This window comes from Schistocerca nitens, chromosome 4 (genome assembly GCF_023898315.1).
Source record: "Schistocerca nitens isolate TAMUIC-IGC-003100 chromosome 4, iqSchNite1.1, whole genome shotgun sequence".
NCBI lineage: Eukaryota > Metazoa > Arthropoda > Insecta > Orthoptera > Acrididae > Schistocerca > Schistocerca nitens.
The window spans coordinates 777,029,624-777,049,880 of NC_064617.1; the positions used below are offsets into that span (position 1 = coordinate 777,029,624).

Consider the following 20,257-nt stretch of genomic DNA (forward strand, 5'->3'; position numbering starts at 1 on the left):
ACGTAGTATATGCATGTGATTATTGGGGATATATGTGATTTCCAATTTTTCTATACATTGCCTGCATAACACATATCACAGCAAGAGTCACTTTCATGAATTTTGACAAAATTCTCCGCTGTCAGTACCCCATGCATCTGTTTCAAAAGTTCAAAAGTGGCAGTTGAATGAGATAGCATTCTCAGAGGGAGTGCTGATCATTCTTTTGGCCACATACTACGTCACTTTTCTCCATGGTTGAAGTCAGCAGAACATATCACAGTTCTGTTCTACTGTACAGGCTCCCAGACACATACACAGATAGATTGTGGCATCATTATGGGGCAGTGAGAGCAGCACGTGGTTCCTGTCATGGCGGAGAGTGAGCAGTTTACTTAACACCACAATCACCTACGGCAATTAGAAGACAATTCTGCCAACTGTCTCACCATTGCACAGCACCTACAGATGACACACATGACACTCATTACAGCTGAAACCTGTGCAGCTACACTAGTATGAACTGCACCCACCCTTCAACAATTTGCTGCTTCTGCTTCTGTTTCTGTCACAGCCAACACAAACCAACACAACTAGAGCAATCATGGAGTGGTGGTTGGGTATGAATGAAGATGAATGAATCATTGTCACCAAGCCAGCCTGTCACACCACCTCTGGCACCACTGGCTGTAGAACTTACACCCTAACATGTGTTTCATGCTACCCACAACTTTGCTTAAACTAGTCAGCACCAAGTTACATTCATCAGCTCACATCCTGAACAAATCTGTTATGGGGATATCAATCAAAATATTATCCAGCAGAATTTCAACCCAATGGTCCTGTGAGGGGATGAGGGATTTTATATTACTATAAAGTGCCAACATACAACTCAAACCTCCAGTGCTGTGTTTAAGACTATATCCCCAAAAATGCCTATGCACATGCAGCTACAACTACACTTCACTAGTTTTCATCTTACACCTGGAAATGCTTTCTACAGAACGTACACAACGTATAAAAGGGCAGTGCATTGGTGGAGCTGTCATTTGTACTCAGGTGATTATTGTGAAAAGATTTCTGATGTGATTATAGCTGCATGACAGAAAGTAACAAAGTTTGAAGGCAGAACAGGAGCTGGAGCTAGACACATGGAACATTCCATTTTGGTAATCATTAGGGAATTCAATATTCTGAGATCCAAAGTGTCAAAAGTGTGCCGAGAATACCAAATTTCAGACATTACTCTTGCAATGGACAACTGAATGGCCAACGGCCTTCATTTAATGACGGAGAGCAGCGGTGTTTGTGTAGAGTTGTATGTGCTAATATACAAGCAACACTGCATGAAATAAGCAAAGAAATCCATGTGGGACATACAATGAACACATCAATTAGGACAGTGCAGCGAAATTTGGAGCTAATGGGCTATGGCAGCACACAACTGATGTGAGTATCTTTGCTAACTGTACAACATTGGCTGCAGTGCTTCTCATGGGTTTATGACTCATGTCTTTTGGACCCTAGATGACTGGAAAACTGTGGCCTAGTTGGATTAGTCATGATTTCAGTTGGTAACAGCTGATAGCAGGATTCAAGTGTGGCGCAGACTCCATAAAGCCATGGACTCAAGTTGTCAACAAGGTGCTACGCAAGCTCTTGGTGATTCTATAATGATTGGACTCTGTTTACATGGAATGGATTGGGTCCTCTGATTCAGCAGAACCAATCATTGACTGGAAATGGTTACTTTTGGCTACTGGCAGATCATTTGCAGCCAAACAATGATAGATATTTGTAGGTGACAAGGTGCCATGTCATTGGGGCATAATTGTTTGCGATTGGTTTGAAGAGCATTCTGTACAATTCGTCCAAATGATTCAGTCACCCAAATGGCATGGCATGAATCCCATCAAACACTTATTGGACATAATCGAGAGGTCAGTTTGTTCACAAAATCCTGCACAGCAACACTTTTGCAATTACGGAGGGCTATTTGGCAGCAAGGTTCAATACTTCTGCAGGGTCCTTTGAATGACTTGTTGAGACCATGTCACACTGAGTTGCTGTACTGTGCAAGGCAAAAGGAAGTCCATGTGTTAGGAGGTTTACCATGACTTTTGACACCTCAGTGTACTACAGGCATTACCTTCACAATTTTTATGTTTCACTTTTGCCTTGTTACAATTTCTAGCTTCCACTGCTTTCCCCATTATGAGATTCATTAATACTGACTGGGGGGAGAAGGTAGGGGTACTTTGAATGCCATCATGACAACAGTTAGTAAGTCTTCTTGTTGTTGTTGTTGTTGTGGCCTTCAGTCCTGAGACTGGTTTGATGCAGCTCTCCATGCTACTCTATCCTGTGCAAGCTTCGTCATCTCCCAGTACTTATTGCAACCTACATCCTTCTGAATCTGCTTAGTGTATTCATCTCTTGGTCTCCCTCTATGATTTTTACCCTCCACGCTGCCCTCCAATGCTAAATTTGTGATACCTTGATGCCTCAGAACATGTCCTACCAACTGGTTCCTTCTTCTTGTCAAGTTGTCCCATGAACTCCTCTTCTCCCCAATTCTATTCAATACCTCCTCATTAGTTATGTGATCTACCCATCTAATCTTCAGCATTCTTCTGTAGCACCACATTTCGAAAGCTTCTATTCTCTTCTTGTCCAAACTGTTTATCGTCCATGTTTCACTTCCATACATGGCTACACTCCATACAAATACTTTCAGAAACAACTTCCTGACACTTAAATCTATACTTGATGTTAACAAATTTCTCTTTTTCAGAAATACTTTCCTTGCCACTGCCAGTCTACATTTTATATCCTCTCTACTTTGACCATCATCAGTTATTTTGCTCCCCAAATAGCAAAACTCCTTTACTACTTTGTGTCTCATTCCCTAATCTAACTCTCTCAGCATCACCCGACTTAATTTGACTACATTCCATTATCCTCGTTTTGCTTTTGTTGATGTTCATCTTATATCCTCCTTTCAAGACACTGTCCATTCCGTTCAACTGCTCTTCCAAGCCCTTTGCTGTCTCTGAAAGAATTACAATGTCATCGGTGAACCTCAAAGTTTTTATTTCTTCTCCAGATTAATTAATACTGACTGGGGGGGAGAAGTTAGGGGTACTCTGAATGCCTTCACGACAACAGTTAGTAAGCCTTGTTGTTGTTGTTGTTGTGGTCTTCAGTCCTGAGATGGTTTGATGCAGCTCTCCATGCTACTCTATCCTGTACAAGCTTCTTCATCTCCCAGTACTTACTGCAACCTACATCCTTCTAAATCTGCTTATTGTATTCATCTCTTGGACTCCCTCTATGATTTTTACCCCCCATGCTGCCCTCCAATGCTAAATTTGTGATACCTTGATGCCTCAGAACATGTCCTACCAACTGGTCCCTTCTTCTTGTCAAGTTGTGCCACAAACTCCTCTTCTCCCCAATTGTCCTTGTTATGTTTTCAAATTTCTTTGATTTTCATTTCATGGTCATTTCAAGAGGAGTATTCAGGAGGAAGTGATATGTTGTCCAACTCTTTTTGACACATACACTCTCAGAATTTAACAGTAAACATCTCAGTGATGCACAATGACTGTCTTTTAGCATCTGCCAGTGTAGTTTGATGATCATCTCCGTGACACTCAGACACTTAGTAACCAAACGCTGGACAGCTACACCGGAGTTTTAGATCTCCATTAATCCTACCATATAGGAGTGCCAGAATGATTAGCACTCCTCTAGAATCAGTCGAACAAAGATTTTGTAAGTAACCTCATTTACTGGTGAACTACATTTCCTTAGGATTAACATTAATGGAATTTACTGGATGGAACAGTACTGAAAATAAGAGAAAGGCAACCGCTCACCTGTAGTGATCTGATTTGTGGGGCACACCGCACGTAACAGGAAACAGTATGCACAGCAGCTTTCGAGCTCTTGATCTTTTTCTAATAAAGGTACACACATTCACATGAACAACTACAAAGGCACCCACAATCACTCTTGTGGCCATGGCGAGACTGATTATTGATTACTGAAAGCAGTTGCCTGGGTTGATGGAGGATGGGATGTAGTAGGGAAGGATGCCTGAGGCCAGGAGGGCATAGTGAGGTAGACCAAGTCAAGTTTTTTGACATTTGATTCTGTGGCTGCACAACAAGATGAAACAAGCTGAGAGGGTAGAGCACATAAGAGATATAGAGAGAGGGTGAGGAGGGAGAAGGAGCGGGGGCGGGGGAAATTAGGAAGGTGGAGATGATGGAGACATGGAGGGGAGAGAAAAAGGGAGAAGGTGAAAAGTGGGAAGGAATGGGAGGAGAGAGGGGGGCGGAAGAGTTGTGGGAGAAGGCAGTACATCATATGCATGTGGAAAGAGTGGTAAAGGCAGAAGAGAGAAGGGCAAAGATAAGGTGAGGTGGTGGGAAACAGGTTAGTGAAGTTTAGGACCCAATGGTGCATGAGTGCAGTGTATTTTGGAGAGACAATTCCCAATTTTGTAGTTCAGAGAAACTTGTGCCAGAGGGCAGTATCCAAATGGCCCATCCAGTGAAGTTATTGGACACATTTGTGTTGTGGTGTGCAGCATGTTTGACAACTGTATGACCAAGTTTGTGGTTTGCCACTCATGTGAGTAGACAGTTGATTACTTGTCATGCACACATAGAATGCTGTACAGTAATATACCTGGGCCAGCCACAAGGGAATGATCATGGGGTGCAGAATTGGGATAGGGAGGATGAAGATCATTATGCAGGTTGGGTGGGCAGTGGAAAACAACACTGGGTACTATGGGTATGATTTTGGGTGAGATATCCCTCATCCCAGGGCATGACAAGAGGCAGTCAAATCCCTGGTGAACGATTTGGTGAACTTTTCAAGGCCAGGATGATGCTGGGTGATCACAGGAATGCTGGTTAGTGGTTAGTTTACTGGTGTCAGAGGAGGAGATGGCACACGGGATCAGTTTATGGGTGAGCACTTGATGTGAACAGACATATTTATGGAGCTATGTGAGAAGTGGAGATCAACATCTAGGAAGATGGCTCATTGAGTTATAAAGGATCAGGTGAACTAGATATGGGAGTAGGTGCTGAGATTATAGAGAAAAGAGCAAAACTTGACACTACCATATGTCCAGATCATGAAAATGTCATTAGTTATTCTGAACCGGACAGGGGTTTTAGGTGTTGACTGTATAGGCCCATAAATAAGTTAGCATAGGATGGGGGGAGGAGGAGGAAGAGGAGATTAGTGTTTAACGTCCTGTTGACAACGAGGTCATTAGAGACAGAGCACAAGCTCGGATTAGGGAAGGCTGGGGAAGGAAACCAGCCATCCTGGCATTTGCCTGAAATGATTTAGGGAAATCACGGAAAACCTAAATCAGGATGGCCGGAGATGAGTTTGAAATGTCATTCTCCCAAACACGAGTTATAATGAGTCACTCTCCTCTAACGCCCCCCCCCCCCCCTTTTTTTCATATAATTTTGCATATGATGTATTGTATTTCAGGGTAAAATGTATAAAAAAGAAATTAATGTGTTACAATCGATATGTTAATAACAGTTAAAATTGCATTGCTTTTAAAAATATTTGGAATTATGAAATTTCTGGTATACTTAAAATTCATATTGTTAATTGCACAATCTAACTCTAATTATTAAATTTATTTATGATTTATTTATAAAATGATCATATAATATGGTGAAGATTCTTCTTTGGTAAAGAAAGTTTGTAAACTCTTTTGCTTTGTAAACTCTTTGGAATAATGGGAGTACCACAGAATGTAGATAGTGGTGGGCATGCCTCAGATGGAAACGCATCTATTTTGCTAACTTTGTCTCTAATAATGTAATTTGTGATGTGACAAAAATGGAGATTGTGAAGTCAGTGTGGTATAGAAGAATGGGATAAAATAAAAAGATATTGATAGCAACAGACAAATCTTCATCAGTTATTTGGTGCAACAAGAACCCGCAATGCTAAATCGAAATTTTCAGCAGCAAGAATGTACTCCTAGACACAACACGACTTTGAGCCATCGACAACAACAACAATAACAACAACAACAACAACAACGAGATAATGAAGATAAGTAAAAAGTTATTATTTTGTATATTGTACACCTCTCGAAGCTTTTGAAAATAGTGAAGATATTCAAACAGTGAATTTAATAGTGATGTGTGGCAGGGTAAGATTACAAGTGGTGTTATCAGCCTTGATTTGCTGTCTGATAACGAAGTTTTGTCTGTTGCAGAAGAAGAAAGGATACTTATACACATTTATAGTTTTTATATACATACGGAAACTCCATTCACCTTAAGAAAGAAGACCAGAGAGCTGCCCAATAAAGTCGCATCAACAGTGACAAGAATTTCATATGATATCAACAATGACGGATCAGATGAATTTAAAGAGGACTTTACAACTATGATTAAGGACATCAGAAAAGATAAGTACAAGCTATTTGTGAAGTTAATTTTTTTTGTGGACTTGTGTGATTGCTAGAAAAATGATTAGAGATGTGGGTAGTCGTGATGAAGTGAAAGCTGTAAGACATACCAAGACATGTTTAAACCAAGTGAACGTGTACAACGCACAGTTAAAACTGACGTTATGCAGTTGATTCTGGCAAAAGTGAGTGAAAACAATGATAAAATGGACTGGGTACAATACCAAATAGACTAACTTAGTAATGAGGTTTCGGAACTAAAAGATGGGTTGTCAGAGGGATTAAAAAGTGTGAATGAAAAAGTCGATGAATTAGAAAATATGTTTATTGTTTTGGAAAAGTGTTCATGGCCCAATTTGCTGCCGGCCGCGGTGGTCTCGCGGTTCTAGGCGCTGAGTCCGGAGCCGCGCGACTGCTACGGTCGCAGGTTCGAATCCTGCCTCGGGCATGGATGTAAGTTCTAGGGGACTGATGACCACAGATGTTAAGTCCCATAGTGCTCAGAGCCATTTGAACCATTTTGAACCCAATTTGCACAACAAACAAAGAATGTTGATGACATCAGAGCTGAACAGAAAGTCATAGCAGAAAGAATGGGACAGAACTTTAGTAGTTCAGATTTAAAAAATTTTAATGTTGAAAACAGTATGCTAACTAATGTAAGTGTTTTAGATCAAAAAATTTCAGTAGCTCAGGAAAATTTCATTCACAACAATACGTACTCAAACAACTTTGCATGGTCCAACATTCCAATAAAAAGTTTTCCAGCAGACAATTTACATCCAGTGGATTTTCTACACCACTGTAGGGATAGTTTTGTGTCAGGCATGAGTGACGACCAAAAGATTAAATTTGTTAAAAGATGTCTTGAAGGCGCAGCTCTGTTGTGGGTAAATCTAAATTTAAGTCAGTGGGAGAAGTATAAAAGTTTTGAGAAAAGTTTTTTAAATAAATTTTGGTCAGAAAATGAACAAGGGAGATTAAAAGTGAATTTTTGTATGGTCCAAATAATAGGAATAGGGACGATACACTGACAGAATTTTGTAAGAATCAACTTAAGAAATTAGCACACCTTGACAGGCTGTTAGACGAAATGACATTAATTGATGCACTAAAAAGGAGATTACAAGATAGGTTGGAGTGGGATTTAGTACACAGACCTGATGATTGTCTAGTACAATTTTTACAATATGTAGACAGGCTGGATAGAGCATTAGAAAGAAACATGTACAATAATAATCGAAATGATAGATATCACAATGGTAACAACTACAGAAACAGAGATGGTGGTAACTCCGATCAAGGTCAAAATGGTAATAGAGACAGAAATTTTGAACCTCAGCAGAAGAGGAATAATGGGGATAACCATGGGCAGTATAATAGGAGAAACTATCATAGAGGCAACTATTTGGGAAACGGTGTCCGCCTCAATGAAGGTCCACAGTTTTGGGGCGAGGAAACACAACAAGTACAGGACCCCCAATTTACACTTGCAATTAGACATCTACATCTACATCTACATGGGTACTCTGCAAATCTCATTTAAGTACCTGGCAGAGAAAAATAACAATATTAATAATGTGGCACAAGTATCTGAAGTTGAACAGAAGGAACATGTGTCTTCAGAGTGTGTCTGAATCAGGATTCAGAAGCAAAAGCAGCAACATACAACTAGGTTGCTATGTTATTGCTGTTTATGATGACAAATGGTACTTAGGATGTGTTGCAGAGTGCTCTGAATCAGAAGGTGATGTATTTGTGAACTTCATGCCACCAGCAGGACCAGCAACATCATTTCATTGGCCACGTTTGGCAGACAGGTGTTGAATTCCTTTTGAAGAAGACAGTACAATTTGGCACTCGATGTACAGAGTACAGTAGCTAAAGTGTGGTAGAACTTCTGTTCGAAGCACAATCGACTGGTTTTTAGCAGTTAAGGTGCAGTAAACATTAATGATAGGTTGTGTTAATCTGTCTATAAATTGTTGCTTAGTGATTAAACAATTGTGGGAGAGGATCAGAAGAGGCAGAACAGTTTACGATATGTTTTTACAAAATTGTGTTGTGGAACAATGGCCACATCACCAAATACATCTGTCAACTTCCATTGTACACAAATGTCTTGCAATAACATGCTGAAAGTTTGAGATATATATCATGGTCTATTTATGCAGTGTGTGAAATTTGGCTTGGATGCCACTTGTCCCTTTTGTGCTACCACACTTCGGAAATCCATGTTTTTCAGGTAATTTTTCAAATGTTTGTATTTTCATGTGCATGTAACTCAGTTTTTGTGACTGATATGGGCATGATGAGTTCTGTGTCTGTTTAGGCTACATTAAGCTTACCACAAAAAAATTTATACCCTTTTTGAGTGAATTATATTTGGCACAGAGGGCACCTACAATATGTACCTTTAAATGTATTACATTTTTTTAATCACATTTTGGAATTTTTTATTTTCCCTGATAAATATGTTGTTGGTGTTTTGATTCATGGAGTGTGTTCACTTAATGGGTGTTACTGGGTTATAAAAATTTCATTGGACTGTGTGGAAGACCTGAAGTTGGGTCTGAAGATAGATTGCCAGACGCGGGTTGCAATTTTCGGGTCATGCCACCTTCTTTCACAAGCCATAATTCTAGAACTAATTGGCAGGAGAACTTAAAAGTTTGTACATGAGTGTTCCATACTTGGTAGCATTGGTGTGCTAAATTTCAGCCAAATCTGTGACTATCAGCTGGAACATTTTCTCAAATTGGTTGAATTGACATGGAATGACCCGGGTACGATTTTGTAAACTGTTTGGCAAGCCTTATAGTCTGTTACAAAATACTGTAAACACTCTGTTTCCAAATTCTGTGAGGGGCATATTATAACGAGTCACCCTCCTCTAACATTACCCCCCCCCCCACCCCCACCCCTCTTTTTTTTTTTTTAATGTAGAGGTAACCGATACCATGTATACTATCGATCCTTGCATAGGTTAAAATTATCTCAGTTGTTCCATTAAAAGAATTCATATTATTCTGTATATGATTTATTACATTTCAGGCTAAAATGTATAAAAAATAAATTAATGTATTACAATCGATATGGTGCTCTCCAGATGGCAAAACAGTAAATCAGATTGACCATGTTGTGACAGATCAACATTTCACTTCATTTATAAGAGATGTCAGAATGTATAGAGGAGCTGAAATTGGCCCGGATCATTTCCTAGTGGTAGGAAAGATGAAAATTAAGATGATTTGGAATCAACAACCAAAAGCCACACCAAAACCTAATATAGACATCGAACGACTGAAGGAACTGTCTGTTAAAGAAGCCTATGTGACTGAAATAAATAACTGATTTACAGCATTGCAAGAAGCTGAGGAGGAAAATAGTGTCGAGAAGGCTTGGGAAAGAATAAAGACTGTAGTAACAGATGCAGCAGAAAGAACACTGGGTAAGAAAAAGAAAATGAAGAAACAGAAATGGTTCAATGAAAAGTGCCAGAGAGCAGTAGAAAGGAGGAAAGAAGCCAGGATTCTATGGCTGCATAATAAGGAGAGTGAGGACAGGAGGGAGACGTTCAATGCAGTTAGAAGAGAAACAGCAAGAGTTCTGTGAACAGAGAAAAGGAAATATCTAACTGGAGTCCTAGAATCTATAGAAGTGGAAAGCAGGAATGGAAACTCAAAGAAGTTGTTTCAGTATACAAAGAAAAGTAAGAGAGGTTATCAAAGTGAAAACCTATTCATAAAAGATAAAAATCAAAATATGCTAACGCAGCTGGAAGGTATCCTAGAAAGATGGAAACAGTATTTCTCAGAAATGTTAAATTCCACTGATCCGCACATAACCTTCAATTACGCAATGTCTGAGAGTGACAGCATTAATAATGATGAATGTAGAATCACAGAACAGGAAGTGATCCATTCCATTCAATAGCTCAAAAACAAAAAGGCAGCAGGTGAGGACCAGATATCAGCAGAGATGTTAAAAGAGGGCGGAAGCAAACTACACAAAGAAATTTATAACCTTATCACAATGATCTGGAAAACTGAAATGCTGCCTGAAGATTGGAAAACTGCAATAATCTGCCCCATACCCAAGAAAGGAAACAGAATGGAATGTGGAAATTACAGAGGAATCAGTTTGCTGAACATAACATACAAAATCCTGTCAATGACCATTCTGGAAAAACTTAAACCTTATGCGGAAAACATTATTCAAGATTACCAGGCTGGATTTCGAACAAACCGCTCCACAACTGATAATTTGTTTACTATACGACAGATCTTTGAGAAATACTGGGAATTTAACAAAAACATCCACTGTCTCTTCATTGACTTCCAGTGAGCCTACGACAGCATCCACAGAAGTAGCCTCTACAACACCTTACAAGAATTTAGTACACCCAGTAAAATCATTAGGATGATACAACTGTGCATGGATGGCTCCCAGGCAGCAGAGAAGTTCAGAGGATCCATATCCCCCACCTTTCCAATTAAAAAAGGCTTATGACAGGGAGAAGCTCTTTCATGTGACCTCTTCAACCTTGCATTAGAGAAAGTGGTTCGGGAGAGTAATTTACATCTATACAATGGTCTCCGATTCGAACATAGTGAAGTAAAACTCCTGGCTTATGCAGATGATATAATGTTGCTGAGTTAAACTGAAGAAGAACTGAAAGACATGTACAGATCTCTCAGGCACAGTGCCAGCAAAATAGGGCTTTTGATTAACCAAGAGAAAACCAAATATATGGAAATAGGTCGAGTCATAAACCCAAATCCTTACTTTGAAATTGACCAACATTCTAAATTCAGAAAAGTTCTCCAGTTTAAAAAACTTGGATCACATTTCAACAGTAAAAATATCATAACAATGGATATATATGAAAGAATAGCCTCAGGGTCAAGATGTCTGTACTCACTAATCAACCCACTCAGAAGTAAAGTTTTGTCAATCATCACAAAGATGAAGATATACAACACTATTATCTGCCCCATAGTACTGTACGGTTTAGAAAGCTGGACGCTTACAAAGAGTGAAAGAGAAAAACTGAATGTTTTTGAAAGAAAAGTAATGAGAAACATCTGGGGACCTGTGTTGGAGAATGGCGCATGGAGAATTCGAAAGAACAATGAAATTTATCAGTTAATGAAGCAACCCACTATCATCCAGAAACTAAAAAGTAGGAGACTGCAATGGGCTGGACATGTGGCCAGAATGGAAAACAACAGAATCTCCAAGAAAGCATTTGAAGGAATTCTCCAGGCCACAAGACCATTGGGCCGACCTCGTACAAGGTGGAAAGATGACATAGAGAAGGACATCGCAGCATTAGGAATTTCCGCAGGGTGGAGAGAGGCTGCGAGAGATAGAAGGCGGTGGAAGCAGATCGTTGATTTGATGCAGCACATGGTCTACAGGGCCTTTGATCGCTAAGAAGAGAGAGAGAGAGAATCGATATGTACTAACAGTTAAAATTACTCTTCTTTTGAAATTACGAGATTTCTGGTATACTTAAAATTCTTAATATTAATTGTACAATCTAACTCTAATTATTAAATTTATATATTTATTTTAATAATGATATAATCTGAACCCACAACATTAAATCAAAATTTTCAGCAGCGGGAATGTACCCCTAGACAAGACTTTGAGCCATCATCGACAACAACAATGAGATAATGAAGATAAATAAAAAGTTATTATTTTGTATATCTTTCACCTCTTGAAGCTTTTGAAAATAGTGAAGATATTCAAACAGTGAATTTAATAGTGATGTGTGGGAGGGTAAGATTACAGAGTCCAGAGTCCAGTGTGCTAACCGCTGCGCCACCTCGCTCAGAAGCGTAGGATGGGTCCATGAGAGTACCAATTGCAGTGCCTTGGATTTGTTTAAAGATTTGTCCTTTTAAACTGAAATAATCAGGAGAATGTTGGGAAACGTAGGTTCTAATGACCATAAGGTTATTTAGCTATGGGATGTAGGCGCACAAGGACGTCACTTCCAAAGTGACCAACATGGAGTCCGGTGGTAACATAACACGAACTGTGGAAAGGTAGTGAAGGAAGTGTGCTGTGCATTGAATGTAGGATGAGAGATTACGGGCAATAGTTTAGAGGCAGAGATTCCTTCTACGGGAGAATCTTCTGTAGAAAGACTTGTCTCACTCTATCCCTTTCTCCCCTCCTTGCCTTGTGCGTCCTTCCCAACTATTTTCTCACTTTCAGCAGCCCAGGTAACTGCTTTTAATGATTAATAATCAATATTCATTCTCGCTGTGGTTGCAGCAATGTACGTTTTAGCGTCCGTGTGCTTTTGTGTTTGAATGTGTGTACTTTTATTACAAAAAAAATCAAGAGTTAAAAAGCTAGTGTGATACTGTTTTCTGTTACGGGTTTCTATGCTCCATACATAATTCCACAACAGGTGAGTGATTTCCCTAGGATTCTTCCTGTGACTTTCAGTCTGGTATTTGCTTCCTCTACAACTAGTTTAACAAGGTTGTTTTAGGTCACTTTATATACACATTTATAGATATTTTATTATAGTTCTTAATGTTTCCACAACTGACTGACAGTCATGAAACTGAACATTAATGGATTCTTACACTCATTTATGTACACTATGATAGATTTATTTATGCTGATTGTATGTTATGTTCTGGACATGAGTAAATAAAAAAAAAAATCATGCTGATGGTCACCTGCCAAACTCTGTGTTATACAGCACTGCTCTGCAGTTCTTCTTCCACATTATTATTACATTAATTGTGAATTTGGTTAAAGATCAGCTTACTTTTTGGATGCTTTTGTGTTACTTTGTAAATTGACATTGAAAAGATACAGACAAATTCAGCATTTGACAAACATTAAACTTACAATTTGTCAAATTTGGTATTCACACATTTTCAGTGTCACTGTGTAACCATTCACAGAGTGTAATGTTGATTAGTGTAATAATGCTAGTGTATGCCAAAATGGGGAAAAGTTTTTTGGATCTCTGTCTCTTTCTGAGTTACCTGAATCTGTTTTATGTGGGAATTTATTATATTCATTGCCTCAACAATTTTTGTTTCAGTATTTGCTTATCTTCTATTCCTATTTTCTACTGCTTCTGCACCTTATTAAGTTAATTAATACTGGTTGTCTTACGACAGTGTGGTTTACGCTGTAATGGAGGTATTCTACTCATTACATCCATGGACAGCAAGCGAGGACTGCTTACATGTCTGTCAACATATCTGCTCTAATTAATGCCCAGTACTTAAGTTTGCAGTAGATAAAATTCCAGTATTCCGAATACACTTTTAAGAGTGGAAATACTACGAGGGTCGTTTTTTAAGTAAGGGCCGTTCGCGCGAACGCCGCAACAAGCCACAGCGCCACTTGCCAGCATCCTTCCCGTTCACACTGATGCAAGTTGCAGATCTGTAGCTGATGTGTACGCATCGCTGTTTTACTTTATAATGTTTATGATTATTGAATCGCCCGCCGCGTGTGAGATATGGTCAGTGATACGTTTTTTGACCGCGAGAAGCCTATCAGCTGCAGAAATTCATCGTCAGTTAACAGAAGTTTATGGCTTGAATGCAATGAGTGAAGGTAAAGTGCATCAATGGGTTAGAGAGTTTAAAAATGGCCATCAAAACGTCCATGACAAAGAACGCTCAGGCCGGCCCTCTGTGATCACTGATGATTTGGTGGCTGCAGTCGAAACAAAGATTCGTGAGGACAGAAGATTCACAATTTCCACTCTTTCTTTAGAATTTCCACAAGTTTGAAGATTGGTTTTGTACAAAATTGTGTCTGAAAACCTAAAATTTAAGAAACTGTGTTCTCGGTGGGTACCCACTTCACTGGGCTTTTTGATTCGTTACGAGGAAGAAGGGGATGACATGTTGAGTCAAATTGTCACTGGAGATGAAACATGGGTATCCCATATCACTCCCGAAAGAAAGCGACAATCGATGGAATGGCGACACACAACCTCACCTGTCAAGGTCAAAACCAAACAGACGCTGTCAAAGCGCAAGATTATGGCAACTGTGTTCTGGGACCGGCGCGGTGTTTTGCTAGTGGACTTTATGCCACGAGGAATGACAATCAACTCAGATGCCTACTGTGCAACTCTAAAGAAGCTCCGCAGAGCAATTCAAAACAAAAGGCGCTGCATGCTGACAAAAGGAGTTTTGCTCCTGCACGATAACGCTAGGCCTCACACCTCTCAAAAGACTCAGGATTTGATTGATTCTTTTGGCTGGGAAGTTTTGGACCATGCACCATACAGCCCCGACCTTGCTCCTAGCGATTTTCACCTTTTCCGGCACCTGAAACACCATCTTAGCGGGCAGCGCTTCAATGACGACGATGAAGTGAAAGCGGCCGTGAACTCTTGGCTGTCGGAGCAGGCGGCCGAATTCTTTGAAGAGGGAATCAAAAACTTAGTTGTACGATATGACAAGTGCTTAAATAAACAAGGCAACTATGTAGAAAAATAGGTAAAAGTGTGAAGAATCAGAAAATAAAAGTTTTTTTACAAAAGTATTTGTATCTTTTTTTAAAAATAAAAATGGCCCTTACTTAAAAAACAACCCTCGTAATTCTAGCTTTTAGACCTATTACTTCATCCCTAAGGGAGGAATGAGAGATAAGTTTGGAAAGACTAGAAATGAGCGACAGGTTATTGAAGCCCCAGGATATGGCAGACCCACATGTTACGAGAACTGAGGAGAAACAAAAATGTTTGTTTGCTGAAGATAAGTAATGGCCAGCTGTTGTGCCTCCTTGCAATTATATAGTTTCCTGAAATGAGTCTTCCTTTTGATTCAATTACTCTAATTAATTTAACACTATCTTTGACTATATTGTCACTATAGTACAGTCGTACATATCATACAAACATATGTTGGGAAGAGGAGGCAGCTGGTGCACTGAGCGTGATGAAAGTGCTGTAACGCTTAACTCAGTGAAATAGTGAGAAAGTATTACCATGTGAAACACAATGGACAGCTGTTGGCAGATTCAATAATTTTCAACCACTGATTCAGCATCCAGAAGGTTAAGCCAATAATGACCAAGGGCTATGACTTGAACCATTGATCAATAATTGCTATTATGCATTCAATGGAATAGGCAAAGTCATCCAATACTGCACACAGAGAGCTTTGTTTAAGTGAAATGTAGGTGAACCAAACAGCCATTCACTGCTCACTGTTCATCGTAGGAGGCTTTCTCAACAGTGTCAATCTTCTTAATTAGGCTTTATGGAACTAAAGGAATAGCCATATTCTCTTCTTCATCAAAGCACAAGAGCTCTGTAATGATGCTTTGGGCCCATGCGAAATGTTTTGTCACTGTTCCCCTTCAACCCCTTCACTTAACATTTAAATGAATATGACCACTGACATAGGGCATTAGTGAACTATGCAGATGCACAATATAAATAAACATACTTGAAAAATGAAAGTCAAAATCATGCAGTGCACTGCAGCACATGTCAAGCACATCATTGGCTTTACAATGTAAAACTCACTTATAGATTCAAAAATGTGCTTAAATAACTACAAAAAGAACACAAACATCCAGATTATTACTAAGGATACAAATTGCAAAGTTTGAGGGGATTACAAACAAATTAGAAACACATAGTATCGTAAGATATCCCATGCAGGAAACAAGAATACGGGCTATTCGAAAGAAAATGTATCTAGGCTTAACTGTACAGCCTAATAATGTTAATGGAAACAATTTTATAAAAATGACATTTGCCCAGGTTTTTCTTGTGATCAGCAGAATTATCACTGGGATCGTAAGTATTACATAAAATATACCTGGAGTTATAATTGTCCCCATGACTGTTGGTTCTTGTAACTCAGCTATGATTGATGTAGGTGGAAAGTGAGAGGGATTTGAAAATAATATCTCTTCTCCTCCATAATGTTTAATGTTCTTTTCTCCAATTATTTTGGCTGCAATGAAACAGTCCTTTAGAATGAAGGGTTAAAAAGATTTTTTTTTTGTTATTCTAAACAAGTAAAACAGCAAAAACTATATATAATTAGCAGAAATTTAACTGCAATTATTGTACTGGTGAATACATACACAAAAAAAAAAAAAAAAGAATATGAGATGTACAAGAGCAGCCCAAGTATCAGCAATTAAATGTTTCATTTTTTTTCTTTTGCTCCTTCCTCATAAATAAAGTGCCTGGTCACTAGAATATCCTCAGCTTTCTTTCTCTATTCAGTGAAATTTGCTACTTGTTTTGTTAAATGCTTGCTGATCTTGTTTGTGGATGAATGATGACCTATATATGTGTTTTGGTCTAATAACTAATTCAAGATACTTCAATTAATGAATTGTGTCAGTGTCAATACTTGCACATCATCAATCTGTCTTTGAATAAATTATATTTTGGCATTTTGTATATAATTACAGTAGGTATAAACTGTGAACAATAAACTTAATGTTTTACATTTCTACATACACTGAAGCAATCAACACAAAATGATAACAGTGTAGCTAAGAGCAATATTCTGGAAGAAGTTCTTAGCAACTGGGCACAGTTAAGCAATCAATTTACATCTGCATCTACACACGTTCCAGAAACCACTGTACAGTGCATGTCAGATGGTAATTTGTATCGGCATTAGTGGTTTTATGTGCTATTCGAATCTTGTTTTGAGTGAGGGGGCAAAGAGACTGTCTGTATGCTTCATTAGGCATGATAATCTCTCTTCTATTTCGTGATCCCTACACAAGATATACAGGGTATAAAAAAACTATGTATTCAAAATTTTTGTGTTTAGAAGAGATAAAATGAAACTCTTTTCTATGTGACCAAAGTACTACAAGTACTCAGGTTCCCCATTAGGGGTTCATGGAGGATGATTAGAGACAGTTTTCAGACTGCCCTGTGGTGAATATTGTTTTAGTGGTGTTGCTGAAAATGTCATCCATTTACATGGATGTACAATTGGCATCTGCAAGCTAATGATTGTCTAAAGCACTCGAAGCAACCAGATGTTTTACAAATAATGTCTGCAGCCTCAACCAAAAGAGCAACCAGCTCATCTTGCGTAACTATTGGTATCTTGTAAATCAAATGCTTCATTTTCCTCACTAAAACAACTATATAGGAATGAGGCCAGGAGAATGTAGTGACCATGGTACTGGTCCACCTCTCCCAGTCCAACAACTGGGGACAAGATATTCTCTGACATCAATGAAAAATCGTGGTGGGACCTTGTCATGCTGAAATCATGACTGTTGCTTGACTGCTACAACATTTTTGGTAGTTCTTCACAGAGAAAGATATGGTAAGTGTGTTAGGCAGAAGACATACCAGGTGTATTGGTATGAAATGAGCGTTAAGGTACAAATGTGTCGATAGGGAACATCTAATGTGAACGAGTCTTAATTTTTTTTGTTTGGTTGGTATGACATCTGTCAAAGATATTTAGTATACATCAATTCATGGAACAAACAACATCATATGTTTTAATCGTGTTAACAATGTCGAATTTTGTACCAGAACGTGATGATTTGCGGAAAGCATTAATTTTTTGTTTTCTTTGAAAATACGTGCTGCAGAGTCGCATCGAATGCTTGTCGAGGCATATGGTGATCAAGCTCTATCAGAAGCAACATGCAAAAGATGGTTTCAACGGTTCAGAACTAATGATTTTGATGTAAGAAATGAAAAATGTGGAAGACCACCAAAAAAGTTCGAAGACGCCGAATTGCAAGCAATATTGGATGAATATGATACTTTGAGTCAGAAGCAAATGGCAGCAATGCTAAATTTTGCACAACAAACAATTTCTGACCGTTTGAAAGCTATGGGAAAGATCCCAAAGTGTGGAAAATGGGTGACACATGAATTGAATGAAAGATGGAAAACCAAAAAACCATTTGTCAAATTTTGCTTCAAAGACATGAAAGAAAATCAATTTTGCATCGAATTGTTACTGGTGATGAAAAATGGGTTTATTTTAAGAATACTAAATGGGAAAAACCATGGGTTAATCTGGGACAACCATCAACATCGACTGCAAAACCAGATTGATCTAGCAAGAAGACAATGCTCTGTGTTTGGTGGGATCAGAAAGGTGTGGTGTATCATGAGCTTCTAAAAGCCAGTGAAACTGTGAATACTAATCGCTACAGACACCAAATGATCAATTTGAAGTACGCATTAATCGAAAAAAGACCAGAATGGGCCAGAAGACATGGCAAAGTAATTTTTTTACACGACAATGCACCTGCACACAAACAGAACTGGTTCAGGATACAATCAAAACACTTGGCTGGGAGCTGCTACCCCACCCGCTGTATTCACCAGGCTTGGCCCTTTCTGACTACCATTTGTTTTCATCAACGGGACACGCATTGGCTGAGGAACACTTCAATTCCTACGAAGAAGTCGAAAATTGGGTGTCTGATTGGTTTGCTTCAAAAGATGAACATTTCTATTGGCGTGGTGTCCACAAATTGCCAGAAAGGTGGTCAAAATGTATAGAAAGCAATGGTCAGTTCTTTGAATAAAATGTTCTTACTTTTCAATTCAAAATTAGTGTTTCATAAAAAAAAAAAAAAAAAAAAAAAAAAAAAAAAACACACACACACACACACACACACACACACACACACACACACACACCTGGTAACCTAATCAGATAGTTACGAATAATACCAGGTTGTGTTAGACAATAATTACCAAGCAGATGCTAGTTGTGCATTATTGTAAACAGATGCTTTTTCGGCAGAATATAATAATAATAATGTCGTGTGACTAGGGCCCCCCGTCGGGTAGACCGTTCGCCGGGTGCAAGTCTGCGACTTGCGCGTCGGTGGGGATGAAATGATGATGATTAGGACAACACAACACCCAGTCCCTGAGCGGAGAAAATCTCCGACCCATCCGGGAATCGAACCCGGGCCATTAGGATTGACATTCTGTCACGCTGACCACTCAGCTACCAGGGGCGGACGGCAGCATATTTAAAACAATATACATCACAAGGCAGTTTGAACACTGTCTCTGAATGTCATGAGTGTCATAACCTTCATGGGCCCCTAACTGGTGTAATGCTCCTGGTTTAAATATATATAAGAAATTGCCACAAAAAATTTTAATTAAAAATTGCAGTTTTTCAAGTAAATAAATGAGATTACTACAATATGTTAAAAGTTATGAAGCAGGTAATGTGACACGATTTCTTGTATACTTAACTTGCAAAGATCGATGCTAATGATGATTATTGATTGGGATAATCCTTCCGTCTTTATTTGGAGCAAAAGTCTTGAATTTTCCTTTTGTCAGTTATATACATGAGATGGAATAGGACTCATGCTTCTGAATAAATTTTGACATCCATGTTACATAATTTCCACAGTTATTAACAATTTTCACTTTCAACAGCTCACACATGGGTCACAACTGCTGCCTTACAATGATTACTTTTTCCAACTGCTTTGGGCTAACATCATTCATTATACAAAATTTTGACAATAACTCATACTTACAATTAATGTTTCATTTAAAAAAGTGTTTTATTTCAAAAAGAGTAATTAATTTCACATGTGACTTAAAGTTCAAGAATATGGAAAGAGAGAAGGAGAGGGAAAGACGAAAGGATGTGGGTTTTAAGGGAGAGGGTAAGGAGTCATTCCAATCCCGGGAGCGGAAAGACTTACCTTAGGGGGAAAAAGGGACAGGTATTATATATATATATATATATACACACACACACACACACACACACACACACACACACACACACACACACACACATCCATCCGCACATA

The 20,257-nt window shown here is 38.8% G+C and overlaps 1 protein-coding gene across 4 annotated transcripts in view; it reads right to left on the bottom strand.

Annotated features, from left to right (window-relative positions):
* Nucleotides 1–20,257, bottom strand: part of LOC126253131 (translation factor GUF1 homolog, mitochondrial) — a 159,577-nt gene that overhangs the window by 54,875 nt on the left and 84,445 nt on the right. For 3 of the 4 annotated variants that reach the window (XM_049954265.1, XM_049954266.1, XM_049954264.1), the window contains exon 6: nucleotides 16,279–16,416. The exons of the other annotated variant lie outside the window; for it this stretch is intronic. In XM_049954265.1, coding sequence (XP_049810222.1) covers nucleotides 16,279–16,416 — 138 coding nt within the window. The remainder of the gene's footprint in view (nucleotides 1–16,278; nucleotides 16,417–20,257) is intronic. 4 annotated transcript variants of the gene reach the window in all.